The sequence below is a fragment of the Balaenoptera acutorostrata genome, chromosome 16 (genome assembly GCF_949987535.1).
Source record: "Balaenoptera acutorostrata chromosome 16, mBalAcu1.1, whole genome shotgun sequence".
NCBI classification, from domain to species: domain Eukaryota; kingdom Metazoa; phylum Chordata; class Mammalia; order Artiodactyla; family Balaenopteridae; genus Balaenoptera; species Balaenoptera acutorostrata.
The window spans coordinates 78,374,374-78,389,265 of NC_080079.1; the positions used below are offsets into that span (position 1 = coordinate 78,374,374).

At 38.2% G+C, this 14,892-nt stretch overlaps 1 protein-coding gene across 7 annotated transcripts in view; it reads left to right on the forward strand.

Annotated features, from left to right (window-relative positions):
• The window catches only part of RYR2 (ryanodine receptor 2), a 429,286-nt gene that overhangs the window by 260,277 nt on the left and 154,117 nt on the right, over positions 1 to 14,892 (forward strand). For all 7 annotated transcript variants that reach the window (XM_057530902.1, XM_057530903.1, XM_057530904.1 and 4 more), the window contains 3 exons: positions 749 to 824; positions 11,536 to 11,659; positions 12,214 to 12,329. In XM_057530902.1, the coding sequence (XP_057386885.1) occupies positions 749 to 824; positions 11,536 to 11,659; positions 12,214 to 12,329 (316 nt within the window). The remainder of the gene's footprint in view (positions 1 to 748; positions 825 to 11,535; positions 11,660 to 12,213; positions 12,330 to 14,892) is intronic.

Sequence of the window (14,892 nt, forward strand, 5' to 3'; positions counted from 1 at the left end):
TTGCCTGATTTGAGTGAAAAGATAAAGTTTGTTGCCATGGAACATAAGTTAACAGGTCAATATAATGATCAGACAATGATATTGGCATTGTTAGTATTATTCCAAGAGATATAAGTATATAAAGATAAAAATCTATGGATTGTTAAATTGTTTGGCTTGCCCTTTGTCATTGCTCTGGTACGAATGTATTAACATGACATAGTAAACTTGAAAATCAAAAATGAAAGGAATCTTGGAGGTAAATCTTGTCAAAACCCAAAGGCCACAGAGGCCAAGGCTCGTCCAAGACCTCAGACTGACCTAGATAGCGACAGACGTGGATCTAGACTGCTCGTCTGATGCTCTTTGCATTCAGTGTTCATTCAGTAAGGTTTACATCATCTTTTAAAACTTTAGAAATTAAAATAAGAACTTGTAAATAAACATATTTTTAAAGTCCATAGCTAGTTTGAAGTTTCATTATTAAATTAACAAAACATATATCTTTAAACATTATAAAGAACAATGACCATTCCCATCACATCACCTCTGATGGTTTGTAAATTCACAGATCATTAGAATCCTCTGAAATTCAGATTCTAAATAAGAAAGCTGTGCTTAATTATCTTTTAGATGTGTTTTAGCACTAGCACACTACGATTTATTAACTTAAAGTATGTTTTGATATTACATATTGGAAGGCAAAGTTATCTTTTTCTACTATCCTTTTAGAGTATAACTTAGTTGCTAAACCTTTTGTTTGTTTAAGGCTATGGCGGAAATGATGGCTGAAAACTACCATAATATATGGGCAAAGAAAAAGAAACTGGAACTGGAGTCCAAAGGTAGTATTTTCTAAAAATCCTTATAAAAAAACTATCAGAGTTTGAGTACATGAATGTATGATAAGGATAAAATAGTCTTTTCAGCATAAGAGCTCATTACAGCTTTATTTTATTAGAATGGTTCAAATATGGCTGTAATACTTTCAAGGTGGAAATGCTATTTCCTGATTTCCTTATTGCTAGTGTATATTTCCTCATGTCTCAGAATTTTGATGGCTCTCTCTTGCCCATTTTAGCATGTAGATAACTATATTTCTCATCCTAATATCCGAGGTGTTCTATTAATTACGTAGACCTCCCTCACTGACTTCTATCCCCAACTTAAATATTTCTCTTATTTCATTCTATCTCCCATCCTCAGCCCCTTTGTTTTGTTCAGTCCAGTTATGTTATTCTCTCTTACATTCTGTTTTTCTAACATCTTTATTGGAGTATAATTGCTTTACATTGTTGTGTTAGTTTCTGCTGTATAACAAAGTGAATCAGCTATATGTATACATACATCCCCATATCCCCTCCCTCTTGCATCTCCCTCCCACCCTCCTTATCCTACCCCTCTAGGTGGTCGCAAAGCACCGAGCTGATCTCCCTGTGCCATGCAGCTACTTCCCACTAGCTATCTATTTTACATTTGGTAGTGTATATATGTCAGTGCTACTCTCTCACTTTGTCCCAGCTTACCCTTCCCCCTCCCTGTTTCCTCAAGTCCATTCTCTACATCTGTGTCTTTATTCCTGTCCTGCCCCTAGGTTCTTCAGAACCATTTTTTTTTAGATTCCATATATATGTGTTAGCATATGGTATTTGTTTTTCTCTTTCTGTCTTTTCATCTTGTTTATGGTTTCCTTTGTTGTGCAAAAGCTTTTAAGTTTCATTAGGTCCCATTTGTTTATTTTTGTTTTTATTTCCATTTCTGTAGGAGGTGGGTCAAAAAGGATCTTGCTGTGATTTATGTCATAGAGTGTTCTGCTATGTTTTCCTCTAAGAGTTTTATAGTGTCTGGCCTTACATTTAGGTCTTTAATCCATTTTGAGTTTATTTTTGTATATGGTGTTAGGGAGTGTTCTAATTTCATTCTTTTACATGTAGCTGTCCAGTTTTCCCAGCACCACTTATTGAAGAGGCTGTCTTTTCTCCATTGTATGCTCTTGCCTCCTTTATCAAAGATAAGGTGACCACATGTGCGTGGGTTTATCTCTGGGCTTTCTATCCTGTTCCATTCATCTATATTTCTGTTTTTGTGCCAGTACCATACTGTCTTGATGACTGTAGCTTTGTAGTATAGTCTGAAGTCAGGGAGCCTGATTCCTCCAGCTCCGTTTTTCCTTCTCAAGACTGCTTTGGCTCTTCGGGGTCTTTTGTGTTTCCATACAAATTGTGAATTTTTTTTTCTAGTTCTGTGAAAAATGCCATTGGTAGTTTGATAGGGATTGCATTGAATCTGTAGATTGCTTTGGGTAGTATAGTCATTTTCACAATGTTGATTCTTCCAATCCAGGAACATATTATATCTCTATCTGTTTGTACAGTCTTTAATTTCTTTCATCAGTGTCTTATAGTTTTCTGCATACAGGTCTTTTGTCTAAGGTAGGATTATTCCTAGGTATTTTATTCTTTTTGTTGCAGTGGTAAATGGGAGTGTTCCCTTAATTTCTCTTTCAAATTTTTCATCATTAGTGTATAGGAATGCAAGAGATTTCTGTGCATTAATTTTGTATCCTGCTACTCTACAAATTCATTGATTAGCTCTAGTAGCTTTCTGGTAGCATCTTTAGAAGTCTCTATGTATAGTACCATGTCATCTGCAAACAGTGACAGTTTTACTTCTTCTTTTCCGATTTGGACTCCTTTTATTTCTTTTTCTTCCCTGATTGCTGTGGCTAAAACTTCCAAAACTATGTTGAATGAGAGTGGTGAGAGTGGGCAACCTTTTCTTGTTCTGATCTTGGAGGAAATGGTTTCAGTTTTTCACCATTGAGAATGATGTTGGCTGTGGGTTTGTCATATATGGCCTTTATTATATTGAGGTAGGTTCCCTCTGTGCCTACTTCCTGGAGAGTTTTTATCATAAATGGGTGTTGAATTTTGTCAAAAGCTTTGTGTGCATCTATTGAGATTATTATATGGTTTTTATCCTTCAGTTTGTTAATACAGTGTATCACATTGATTGATTTGTGTATATTGAAGAATCCTTGCATTCCTGGGATAAACCCCACTTGATCATGGTGTATGATCCTTTTAATGTGCTGTTGGATTCTGTTTGCTAGTATTTTGTTGAGGATTTTTGCATCTATGTTCATCAGAGATATTGGCCTGTAGTTTTTGTATTTTTTGACATCTTTGTCTGGTTTTGGTATCAGGGTGATGGTGGCCTCGTAGAATGAGTTTGGGAGTGTTCCTCCCTCTGCCATATTTTACAAGAGTTTGAGAAGGATAGGTGTTAGCTCTTCTCTAAATGTTTGTTAGAATTCGCCTGTGAAGCCATCTTGCCCTGGACTCTTGTTTGTTGGAAGATTTTTAATCACAGTTTCAATTTCAGTGCTTGTGATTGGTCTGTTTATATTTTCTATTTCTTCCTGGTTCAGTCTCAGAAGGTTGTGCTTTTCTAAGAATTTGTCCATTTCTTCCAGGTTGTCCATTTTACTGGCATAGAGTTGCTTGTAGTAGTCTCTTAGGTTGCCTTGTATTTCTGTGGTGTCTGTTGTAACTTCTCCTTTTTCATTTCTAATTCTTTTTTCTTTTTAATGTATTTTTGCCTGTGTTGGGTCTTCGTTTCGTGCGAGGGCTTTCTCTAGTTGCGGCAAGCGAGGGCCACTCTTCATCGTGGTGCGGGGGCCACTCTTCATCGCAATGCGCGGTCCTTTCACTATCGCAGCCTCTCTTGTTGCGGGGCACAGGCTCCAGACGTGCAGGCTCAGTAGTTGTGGCTCACGAACCTAGTTGCTCTGCGGCATGTGGGATCCTCCCAGAGCAGGGCTCGAACCCATGTCCCCTGCATTGGCAGGCAGACTCTCAACCACTGCACCACCAGGGAAGCCCCATTTCTAATTCTTTTGATTTGAGTCTTCTCCCTTATTTTCTTGGTGGGTCTGACTAATGGTTTATCAATTTTGTTTATCTTCTCATAGAACCAGCTTTCAGTTTTATTGATCTTTGCTATTGTTTCCTTCATTTCTTTTTCATTTATTTCTGATCTGATCTTTATGACTTCTTTCCTTCTGCTAACTGTGGGGTTTTTTGTTCTTCTTTCTCTAATTGCTTTAAGTGTAAGGTTAGGTTGTTTAGTTGAGACTTTTCTTGTATCTTGAGGTAGGATTGTATTGCTATAAACTTCCCTCTTAGAACTGCTTTTGCTGCATCCCATAGTTTTGGGTCATCTTGTTTTCATTGTCATTTGTTTCTAGGTATTTTTTGATTTCCTCTTTGATTTCTTCAGTGATCTCTTGGTTATTTAGTAGTATATTGTTTAACCTCCATGTGTTTGTATTTTTACAGTTTTTTTCCTGTAATTGATATCTAGTCTCATAGCATTGTGTTCAGAAAGGTTACTTGATACAATTTCAATTTTCTTAAATTTACCAAGGCTTGATTTGCGACCCAGTATGTTACCTATCCCGTAGAATGTTCCATGAGCCCTTGAGAAGAAAGTGTATCCTGTTGTTTTTGGATGGAATGTCCTATAAATATCAGTTAAGTCCATCTTGTTTAATGTCATTTAAAGCTTGTGTTTCCTTATTTATTTTCATTTTGGATGATCTGTCCATTGGTGAAAGTGGGGTGTTAAAGTCCCCTACTATGATTGTGTTACTGTCAATTTCCCCTTTTATGGCTGTTAGCATTTGCCTTATGTATTGAGGTGCTCCTATGTTGGGTGCATAAATATTTACAATTGTTATATCTTTTTCTTGTATTGATCCCTTGATCATTATGTAGTGTCCTTTTTTGTCTCTTGTAATAGTCTTTATTTTAAAGTCTATTTTGTCTGATATGAGAATTGCTACTCCAGCTTTCTTTTGATTTCCATTTGCATGGAATATCTTTTTCCATTCCCTCCCTTTCAGTCTGTATGTGTCCCTAGGTCTGAAATGGGTCTCTTTTAGACAGCATATGTACAGGTCTTGTTTTTGTATCCATTCAGCCGGTCTGTGTCTTTTGGTTGGAGCATTTATCCATTTACATTTAAGGTAATTATTGATACGTATGTTCCTATTACCATTTTCTTAATTGTTTTGGGTTTGTTATTGTAGGTCTTTTCCTTCTCTTGTGTTTCCTGCCTAGAGAAGTTCCTTTAGCATTTGTTGAAAAGCTGGTTTGGTGGTGCTGAATTCTCTTAACTTTTGCTTATCTGTAAATGTTTTAATTTTCTGTCGAGTCTGAATGAGATCCTTGCTGGGTAGAGTAATCTTGGTTGTAGGTTTTTCCCTTTCATCACTTTAAATATGTCCTGCCACTCCCTTTTGGCTTGCAGAGTTGCTGCTGAAAGATCAGCCGTTAACCTTATGGGGATTCCCTTGTATGTTATTTGTTGCTTTTCCCTTGCTGCTTTTAATATTTTTTCTTTGTATTTAATTTTTGATAGTTTGATTAATATGTGTCTTGGCATGTTTCTTTTTGGGTTTATCCTGTATGGGACTCTCTGTGCTTCCTGGACTTGATTGACTATTTCCTTTCCCATGTTAGGGAAGTTTTCAACTATAATCTCTTCAAATATTTTCTCAGACCATTTCTTTTTCTCTTCTTCTTCTGGGACCCCTATAAATCATATGTTGGTGTGTTTAATTTTGTCCCAGAAGTCTCTGAGACTGTCTTCAATTCTTTTCATTCTTTTTCTTTATTCTGCTCCCTGGCAGTTATTTCCACCGTTTTATCTTCCAGCTCACTTATCCGTTCTGCCTCGGTTATTCTGTTATTGATTCCTTCTAGAGTATTTTTAATTTCAGTAATTGTGTTGTTCATCACCGTTTGTTTGCTCTTTAGTTCTTCTAGACCCTTGTTAAATGTTTCTCCATTCTATTTCTGAGTTTTTGGATCATCTTTACTATCATTACTCTGAATTCTTTTTCAGGTAGGTTGCCTATTTTGTCATCATTTATTTGGTCTTGTAGGTTTTTACCTTGCTCCTTTGTCTGTAGCATTTTTTTCTTTTCGTTTCCTTTATTTATTTATTTATTTTTGATGGGTGGTGCTGTATTCCTGTCTTACTGGTTGTTTGGCCTGAGACATCCAGCACTGGAGTTTGCAGGCAGTTAGATGGAGCCGGGTCTTGGTGCTGAGATGAGGACCTCCAGGAGGCCTCACTCTGATTAATATTCCCTGGGGTCTGAGGTTCTCTGTTAGTCCAGCGGTTTGGACTCAGAGCTCCCACCACTGGAGCTTGGGCCCGACCTCTGGCCTGGGAACCAAGATCCCGCAGGCTTTGTGGTGCGGTAAAAAAAAAAAAAAAAAAACTGAACAGGAAGAAAGAAAGAAAAAAAGGAGCAATACAATATGAAAGAATAAAAAACAAAATAAAATTAGGAAGATAAAAAATATATTAGGAAAAATAAAACTATAATTGAAACAACTGCAGCAAGGTAAAATAAAACCACAACAGAAAAAAAACAGCTGGGGGGGTGGCAACACACCAAAAGGAGAAATCACTAATGAAGTATAAAGAATAAAATAAAATTAGAAAAATAAAAGATTTATTAGGAAAAATAAAAATATAAAAGAATCAACAACTGTGAATCAACCAAGTAAAGCAGAACCCCAATCTGAAAGAGGAAAAAAACAGAAAAGCCTTGGCTATAGGGACGGGGTTTAGGTGATGGGTGGAACTTAGGCAGGGGCAGGGTTTTGGGTGGAGCAGGGCCTCTGCTTAGGACCTGCGCAGAAGGGGAGAGGCAGCACGTGGAAAGGACGGCCTCCGGAGTGTGGAGTTCCGGGGTTTGGAGGCAGGGCCCTGAGTGAGGGCGTGTGGGTGGGGTTTAGGCCCAGCACGTTGGAGGGGGTCTCAGAGGGGGTCTCCGAGTGTAGAGGTGGGGCCCTGGGTGGGGGTGTAGGGGCGGGGCTTGGGCTCTGAGCAGCAGGAGGGAGGCTTCGAGGGCAGAGGATTAGGACCAGGAGCCCAACACGTTCCCCGGTGCCTAAGTGGACAGGGAAAGCGCTGGCTGCGTTCCCCTCCGTTCCTTCGTGCCCCTCCCCCACCACCTCCCCCAGGGTCTCCCCCGTAGCCACTGGACCCCTAAGTGTGGGTGGGTCCCGCTTTGTGTAGGAACTCCTTCCCTCCCCCAGCCACCCTTTGGGGGTGCCAGTCCCGGAGGTGCAGCCTTTACTTTTGCTCCCCCTTCCCCCCCTCCCTCTCCCTCAGGACCTGCACGGCTGGAGGGGGCCTCACTGGGCAGAGGATCAGGCCCAGGATCTCAGCAGGCTCCCCGGGGCCCAAGTGGGCAGGGGAAACCTGGCCACGCTCCCTTTTGATCCTCTGCCCTCCCAGTGGTTCCCCAATTTCCCCCTTCAGGCCTGGGATCCCTTCCCCTCAGGGGCGCCAGTCCCGTCCCGCCGCCACTTCTCCTCCTTCACTCCCCCCACGCCCCGTGTCCTGCCTGGTCGCTGGGGGTTCCTTCCGTCCCCTCAGGTGTCCGTGGTCCCCCACCGGTGCCTGATAGGTGCCCTCGCTGTGCAGAGAGGCGAATTCCGCATTCTCCTCGTATGCCATCTTGACTCCACCCCTCTTACATTCTTTTGCTTGCTCTTTCCTGCTGTTTTTGTTAAATACTAAAACAACCTAGTATTCTCTTAGTCATTTCTCAAATCTTTTCTTAGTTTATTGAGAAAATTATATTTCTTAATATAAATATATGCTATTTGCATAAATATTTTCTTCAGTTTAATGCATCTGATGATCTCTTTCATTGTCATTTATTCAGCATTAGCTGAATAAATCAGCAGCATTAGCTTTAGATTATACACATATTGTTTATAATGTGTGTGTGTGTGTGTGTGTGTGTGTGTGTGTTTTCTTTAATTACTTCCTATGTGGGTCTCTTTCCCCCAATGAGAATATAGTTCAGGTTCAGGGCCACAATTTTGATTACTTTTGTCATCCTTATTGTACAGCTCTGGACACCAGGAAACTCTCTATTTCTTATTTATTGATACAGGTAAGAATAGAGAAGGAGATCATTTTGAGAGGTGAAGATATTTCATAATGAAAGGAATAGCTGTGATATTGGAGGGTGGTACCAGGAACCAAGCAGGAGGAAACCGAGTAAAACAAATTAGAATTGGGCATAGATACGAACAAAAAGGTTTCCATATACCAAAATTGCCTATTCAAGAATTTGGCTCAGGGCTAGACCTGTTTTTGTAGAAACATTCCATACGTGTTTGTAAAATGAATGATCAGTTGTTTGATTGGCTGACGGATGGATGGAAGGATGGATGGATAACTGAGTTACAGAGTCATAGAATTTTCACTTAGTGAGGTTCTTGAAGGAGCATTGTCCACATAACTAGATAACAAAATTACTATTTGTTCCATGAGCAGATTACATGAAAAAAATTCAGTTTTGTTTTCTAAGTATGTTTCAATCACTATGGTTTGGTTACAACTAAAAGTAATAAGCAGCTATCTTAGTACTCACTCCTAATAAGTATGCTAGAAAATCATCATCCTTTAATTTCTGGGCCAGCCAGTAGGTGTCCTACAGTTAGTGTTTTCTTTGAAGCACATCACTCATAAATGAGCCATCTGTACCTCTGCATCCAGCTTGTATTGGTCCAAATTCATACTGTGTAGGGTAGAGACAAGCATAGTTGCAGCAAAGGCTAAAAGGGGAGGTGGTGAAAGTAGTATTCTTACCCCATGAAGGCTACCCTTTCAAAGGAGGAAGTGAGTTGTTTGGCACTAAAACAGCAGGCCAATAGGAAAGGTATTGAAATATATAGCACTGGATCTTGGCTTTTAAGTTATTGGGGCTAAAGGAAGGAGAAATGATTCTTGGAACCAGAGAGGCTTGAGACTGTGGACAGTTTTAGAACAGAAACTACAGGTGTCTTTTCTCCAATGTGTTCCCTCTCCTGGAGACTTTGACAGCCAACTGTGTCCTGACAACTCTGCTTCTGCTTCCAAGAAGATCTAGGTGGGAGTGTGGGAGAGGCCTGTCACCTACTGCATGTCTTGGTACCTATGGTGTGTGTGTGTGTGTGTGTGTGTGTGTGTTTGAGAGAGAGAGACATTGAAAAACAATAGGAAAGAGACAGAAACAGCAGGAGAGAAGAGAAGCCAGGAAGTCAGGAATAAGGAAATGACTTGAAATAGCCATTTAGTCATTTAGACACCTGGACAACTAAGAGAGTCAGTGCCAAACCTGCCCACTTTTGTTTCAGCCCATCCAGGGCTCAGGGCTCTTTTATCATCCGTGCATCTATGTGCAGAAGACGAATCTGCTTTAGAAAAACCGGGAGAGAATTTCCTCTTTTGCTCACCCAGGTTGTCTGTTCCTCAGTGCCCTCCCAATCTGCTTTAAGAAGCTAGCAGAATTTGGGCGAAATCAGGCAGTTTAAAGAGTATGTCATGAACAGAAAAAAGGTGTGAGAGTCCAAGAAATATTATCCATGCTCCCCAAGTAGTGAAAAATGTAAAGAACTAGCATTTCTTTTTATCCTTCTGTCCCCACTACCACATATTTTGGGCTGCAATGATCTGTCACTAAGCCAAGGACAGTGATGGTATCAAACAATTTTGACCCTTTAGCATGAATGAGTACACAAGGCAGGCAGTATGTTTGAGGCAGAGTCCTAGGAATTCCTGCGTATTTATTCACCTCTCAGGTTTAGCTAGTTTCTTTACCTCCCTTGCACATAATATCTATACTCATGTTATAAGTAGGCAAGATCAAGGTAGTCACACTGCCATTAGCTAAGTGGTACAGCAAAGGACATAATTTCCAGTCTGTTGGCTGACTTCAAAGAGCCCACCCTGTCTAGTTCTGAAGGGTTTTAGAGTCAGAGCGTACTTTGTGTTCTGAGGATTTTTAAAGTTTAGGCTTTATTCATTCTCTCTCTCTCTCTTTCTCTCTTTCCCTCTTTTCCTCTTCCCCACCGCCCTTGCCCCTCACCCTTCCCAAAGTAACCTATTCGTGTCTGACCTCCCCCCCCAGATCATTGTGGATTACAAATTAAGTTGCCAATGTCTCTAGGAATAAAAGACTACATGCAATAGTGGAATTTCTAAATAGGTTATGATTGCAGCATGATTAAATTAAATGCTTTATAAATTTTTGCATAAAATATGCCGTTAAATTCTATCTGGGATTATGATAGAAGTCAAATTTGTTCTCAGTGGGCTTAGTAGTTGATTCTGTACCCTTCTTGCTGGCCACAAAATGTTTCTTAGTATCACACGAGAATTGTATTCTACTGACAAGTGTATTATATTACATTAATAATTGTATCATACCGTAAAATTACTGATGGCTTCTTAATATGCTTCGTGTTAACGTGGTAGTTCCTGACTCTCCCTTTTGCACTTGTGGTGTATAGTGTCACCTAATGGTCAGAAGGTTCAGTGCGTGATTGCATTTCTGTAGATGGCGTGCTCAGTCCAAGCAAGCTCTAGGAAAGCATGGCATTTTCTCCTTTGTCTTTTTGTCTGCTTATTTCTTGTGTGGGACCGATTCAACATTTATGATTGTTTGGGGAGCTCCTGGCTTAACCCCATTGGACAGGGATTTAATAGTCTCTATGTCGTCATCATAATTCAAACAAAATAGTTATTTTTTTCTGGTGTTCCCGTAGCAGTTGTATTTCAAGGAATTTCAGCATCCCGCATAAAATATATTCCTATATGTGTTTTGGAAACTTTAAATTTGGGACATACTATGCTATTCATTTTGCTGCTGCTTTAATAGCATTCCCTGTATCAGATCTTAATATCTGGAATTACCAGTGCCTTTTTTGAAATTTTTATAATTTTTACAAAACTTTTTATAAAATTTATAATTTTATAAATTTTCTTTTTATCCGTTTTTTTAAGTTTAAATGCTTCCCAGAATTTTCAAATCTAAAAGAATGCTTTTAGTATTTCTTACCAGAAGAGGTATACTAGAAACCTAGGTTCTTGCCAAAATTCTTAATCAAGTACGTATGTTACTTTTATTAGATATTTAAGAGCAATCAACTTGTACCTGCAGTCTAAGTATGGGTTTTGTATATTTAGAAAGATGTGACCATAAAGTACTCTCTGATCTGGGAGGCATAGTAAAAATTCCATATTTAAGACATTTTTTTCTCTTTTCTCTGTGCGGTAGCAAATGAAGCATATTGCTTGAAACATGCCTTGTAATTTTACTGGATCCAGCTGTGCATGTTTTGGTGCATAAATGCACTCTGCATTTGGAGTTCCAGTGGAGAGGAGAACACAGCTTCTTTTCCTTTCTTGTGTGATTGCAGATGTCATTGGCATTTGAAATTACAAATGCCTATATGTTCATGTTTTAATTGCCTCTTAGAAGGCATATGCACAGTCTTTCTTGAACAGGTTTCCTAAATTAATTGGAGCATTAAAGGCACTAGAAAGGGAAGAGTCTTATATGAGTCCTATATATCCTGTGTATAAGTGGAGGACACCAGAAGTTCTGTAGTGCAGTCCTATTATACATGCAACCATATCTCATTTCACATTATTTTCTAATTACTATGCTGTGTTCTTGTCTTGACGTCCTCTTAGGAGGTGGAAACCATCCCCTGCTGGTACCCTATGATACACTGACGGCCAAAGAGAAAGCCAAGGATAGGGAAAAAGCACAGGACATCCTCAAGTTCCTGCAGATCAATGGCTATGCTGTATCCAGGTAAAAGCACACCTTCTCCAGTTACACATTCTCGTTGTAAGACTGAATATTTAAATATCCCTATCAGATTTAAGGCTGAAAATGAACTCAGTGATCTCTTTAAATCTTAGAGCTACTGTTTAGTATGTTCAAAATATACGTGTCAGAAACATTAATGCCTTTAGCTGTTGTGCCACATGATTGAGTTCCTTACACTTATGTTAAGTCCCCATCCATCATTTAGGCAAAATCCCTAGGCAAAAATGACACTCTATTTTTCTAAACGCAACATTTTATTACATAGTAATAGTTACTTAGTACAGTTTTATATCAGGTGCAAAGTATTTTTTATAAATTAAATCTTTTTTGTTTTTAGCTACAAGAATATTAGCTAACCTTGCAGATTTATCTATATCTGTGTGTGTGTATATATACACATCTATATATTGCTATATGTAAAATGTTAAGTATACTTCTCTATGTATAGGTATTTAACAAAATATATTTCGTTTTTACCTTACCTTCTAACAGTCTTTGTAGATGTTGGTTTCCATTTTTCCTTTTTGCTGTTCTAGAGGATTCAAGGACCTGGAATTGGACACACCTTCTATTGAGAAACGATTTGCCTATAGTTTCCTTCAGCAACTCATTCGCTATGTGGATGAAGCCCACCAGTATATCCTGGAGTTTGGTAGGTACCATAGTCCTATTACTAACAGCCCAGTTTTTGTCATTCTTAACATTTACAACATCAGGAGATAGATCAGCATAGACCACTGGGATGCTTGTGGTCTGCTCCCGGATGGTATAAACACTTTCTATCCATCGTAATACTAATTTGAGTCTAAAAGTCAATAGGCAAACTCATTTTTAAGGATGGGTAAATTTTGAGAACTTAAAAAAAAATCTAACATGTAATACTTTTCTCCTTAAAATGTTTATTGGCATTGATTTTTCATTTTGAAAGATACATTGGATGGACATCAGATTTTAAGGTACACTTAAATCTTTCCTTATGAAATTAATTTCTCTGCTCTTAAAAAAAACTAAACTAAAACCCTATGGATTCTCCAAATTTCTAGACAATGTAAAGGCCTTGAGTTTAGCCTTTGCAGGGTTACACATTTATATTAGAGTATCTGCAATACAGAATACTTGATTATTCTCTTAGAGTAAAAGGAAAGACCTCTTCCCCATCTGGCTCAGTGCCATTTAAGTACAAAAAGAACTCCTTATTTTAAATCTTAAGATTCAGAACAGATCATCAAGACAGCCTCCTCTCACTTCTCTTATTTTGTGTTTGTCCTCAGCATTGTTGAATTAAAATTCACATTGTCAATTACTCACCTTTGTGTCAGATCCCCTTCCAGCCACTGGTTGGTATTAGGATATAAAGAAGTAGAGTTTGGTCCTTTTTGAAAGGCAGTGTGCTCTGCTGGTGGTGATCTTCTTATTTTCTTTTCCAGTTTTAAGGTTCTCTTTCTGTTTTGATTTGGTTTTTTAACCCTCATTCTTTCTGTTTTCAGCCCCTTTCCTTGGGGCCCATAGTCCTAGATCCCTTAGTGATACATCAGCAACAAACCCCTCCTAACCAAGGGCTCTTTTTGCTGCTGTTTTCTTAGGATTTATATTAGTTTTCAGCACAGCATCAGATTAAAGTTTATAGAAATTCGAGCTCTGGTATTTTCTTGTTCCTGGCCCCTGGATCCCAAATGTGATTCGAGATTTTCTACTTGAGCATCGTTCTCTTAAAGAACCTCCCTCTTTTTCCACCTGCCTCTTTAGCTACACTACAAGTGCTATATTTTTGCTCTCTTAACCGTCTTTTTCATAAAGGCCAATTATACAAACTAATCTATAATATGCAGTCTCTTTGTAACTCATCCAACAATATTTTTTAAAAATATGATAGTCATCTTGACTAGTAGCCAAATTAGTCTGAATGAAATTTGACCAAAGAACAAGCATGAGGCCATGGTGAACTTTTGAAGCTTTTATGCACAAAGTTAAGTGTTGACATTTCTAATCCACATTTAAAAGTGTCTGTATGAGTAGCAGCTCTGGGATCCAGCCTTCTTTTTTTGACAAGAGAGAGGAGAAGAGGGAATAAAGAGTGATCATTTGGAAAGGGAATAAGAAAATAAGTTTTTGCTTATGTATGGGTAGCAAAAACAGAACTTTGAAGGGTAAAATGTGTTTAGGCTTTGCTTTACTCACATTATATTCAAGTTTCTGAATAAACCTCCTAGGACAGCGTTTGTGTATAAGGAGTGGTGAGAAGCTAACTAAAGCTGACTACAGGGCAGATTCACCCACTTCACACATTTCTTTCTTTCTATAGGATAGAGAAGGTCTTATGAACAGAATTCTGGGGAGAAGTAAGGTTAGATTAATATAGAGCCCAACAAAATTAGTTTTTTTTTCTACAATTGCTGCTGTTACCTGTTCCTTTTTCAGGTGGCTTTGGCAAGGCAAATTATGTACAAGAACTCTGTCAAGAGGAGAAGCAGAGTTGAGATTGTCTACACAATCATTTGTTTTCATTTTCATTATTACTAAAAACCAAAATTTCTGTAATACCTTGTTCTTTTATCTTTCACTTTATTGCCTTTGCAACACATCTTTAATATATTCTTTCTTAAACATAGACTCATGGCGATGGTAAGAATATGCCTATGCCTTTTTTGAATTTTTGTATTACATCACAGATCATATTCTCTCCAAATCTTTTCACATTTTCTACAGAGGCATTTTTGTTAAAATATATAGTGAAAGGAAAGATATTTCCTGTTTAGTTCTTTGAAATATTAGCAGATTTAGGTAGGTACAAACTTCTGTCTTAATAACATTTATATGAGAAGGTCCCTTAGGTGAATCCAGCCATTCTGCATAATATGCTTGAGAGAGATTTAGTACAAAAGTGATTTAAAAGAAATTGAAATTCGCAAGTATTGAAAAGCCATTATTTTCTTTTACTTATTCATGGGAAGAGCACTGTCTGATTTTACAAAGTATTACCTAAGTTCTCTAAAAATTATCCTGAATTTATGCTTAAGATTTAATAAAGCGTATTTCAAATTGTTTTTATTTCTATGTGCAAAAGAACTTTTTCAAGCAAAAGTCAGTTTGATTCTTATAAAATATGGAAGCTCTGCTTACAGATTTTACTGAAACCTTATATCCAGTTCTGAAATTCTTAGCTCTCCAATCTGTTCTGCATTGCATCGTGGTTATTATAGTTTATTACTACCTCT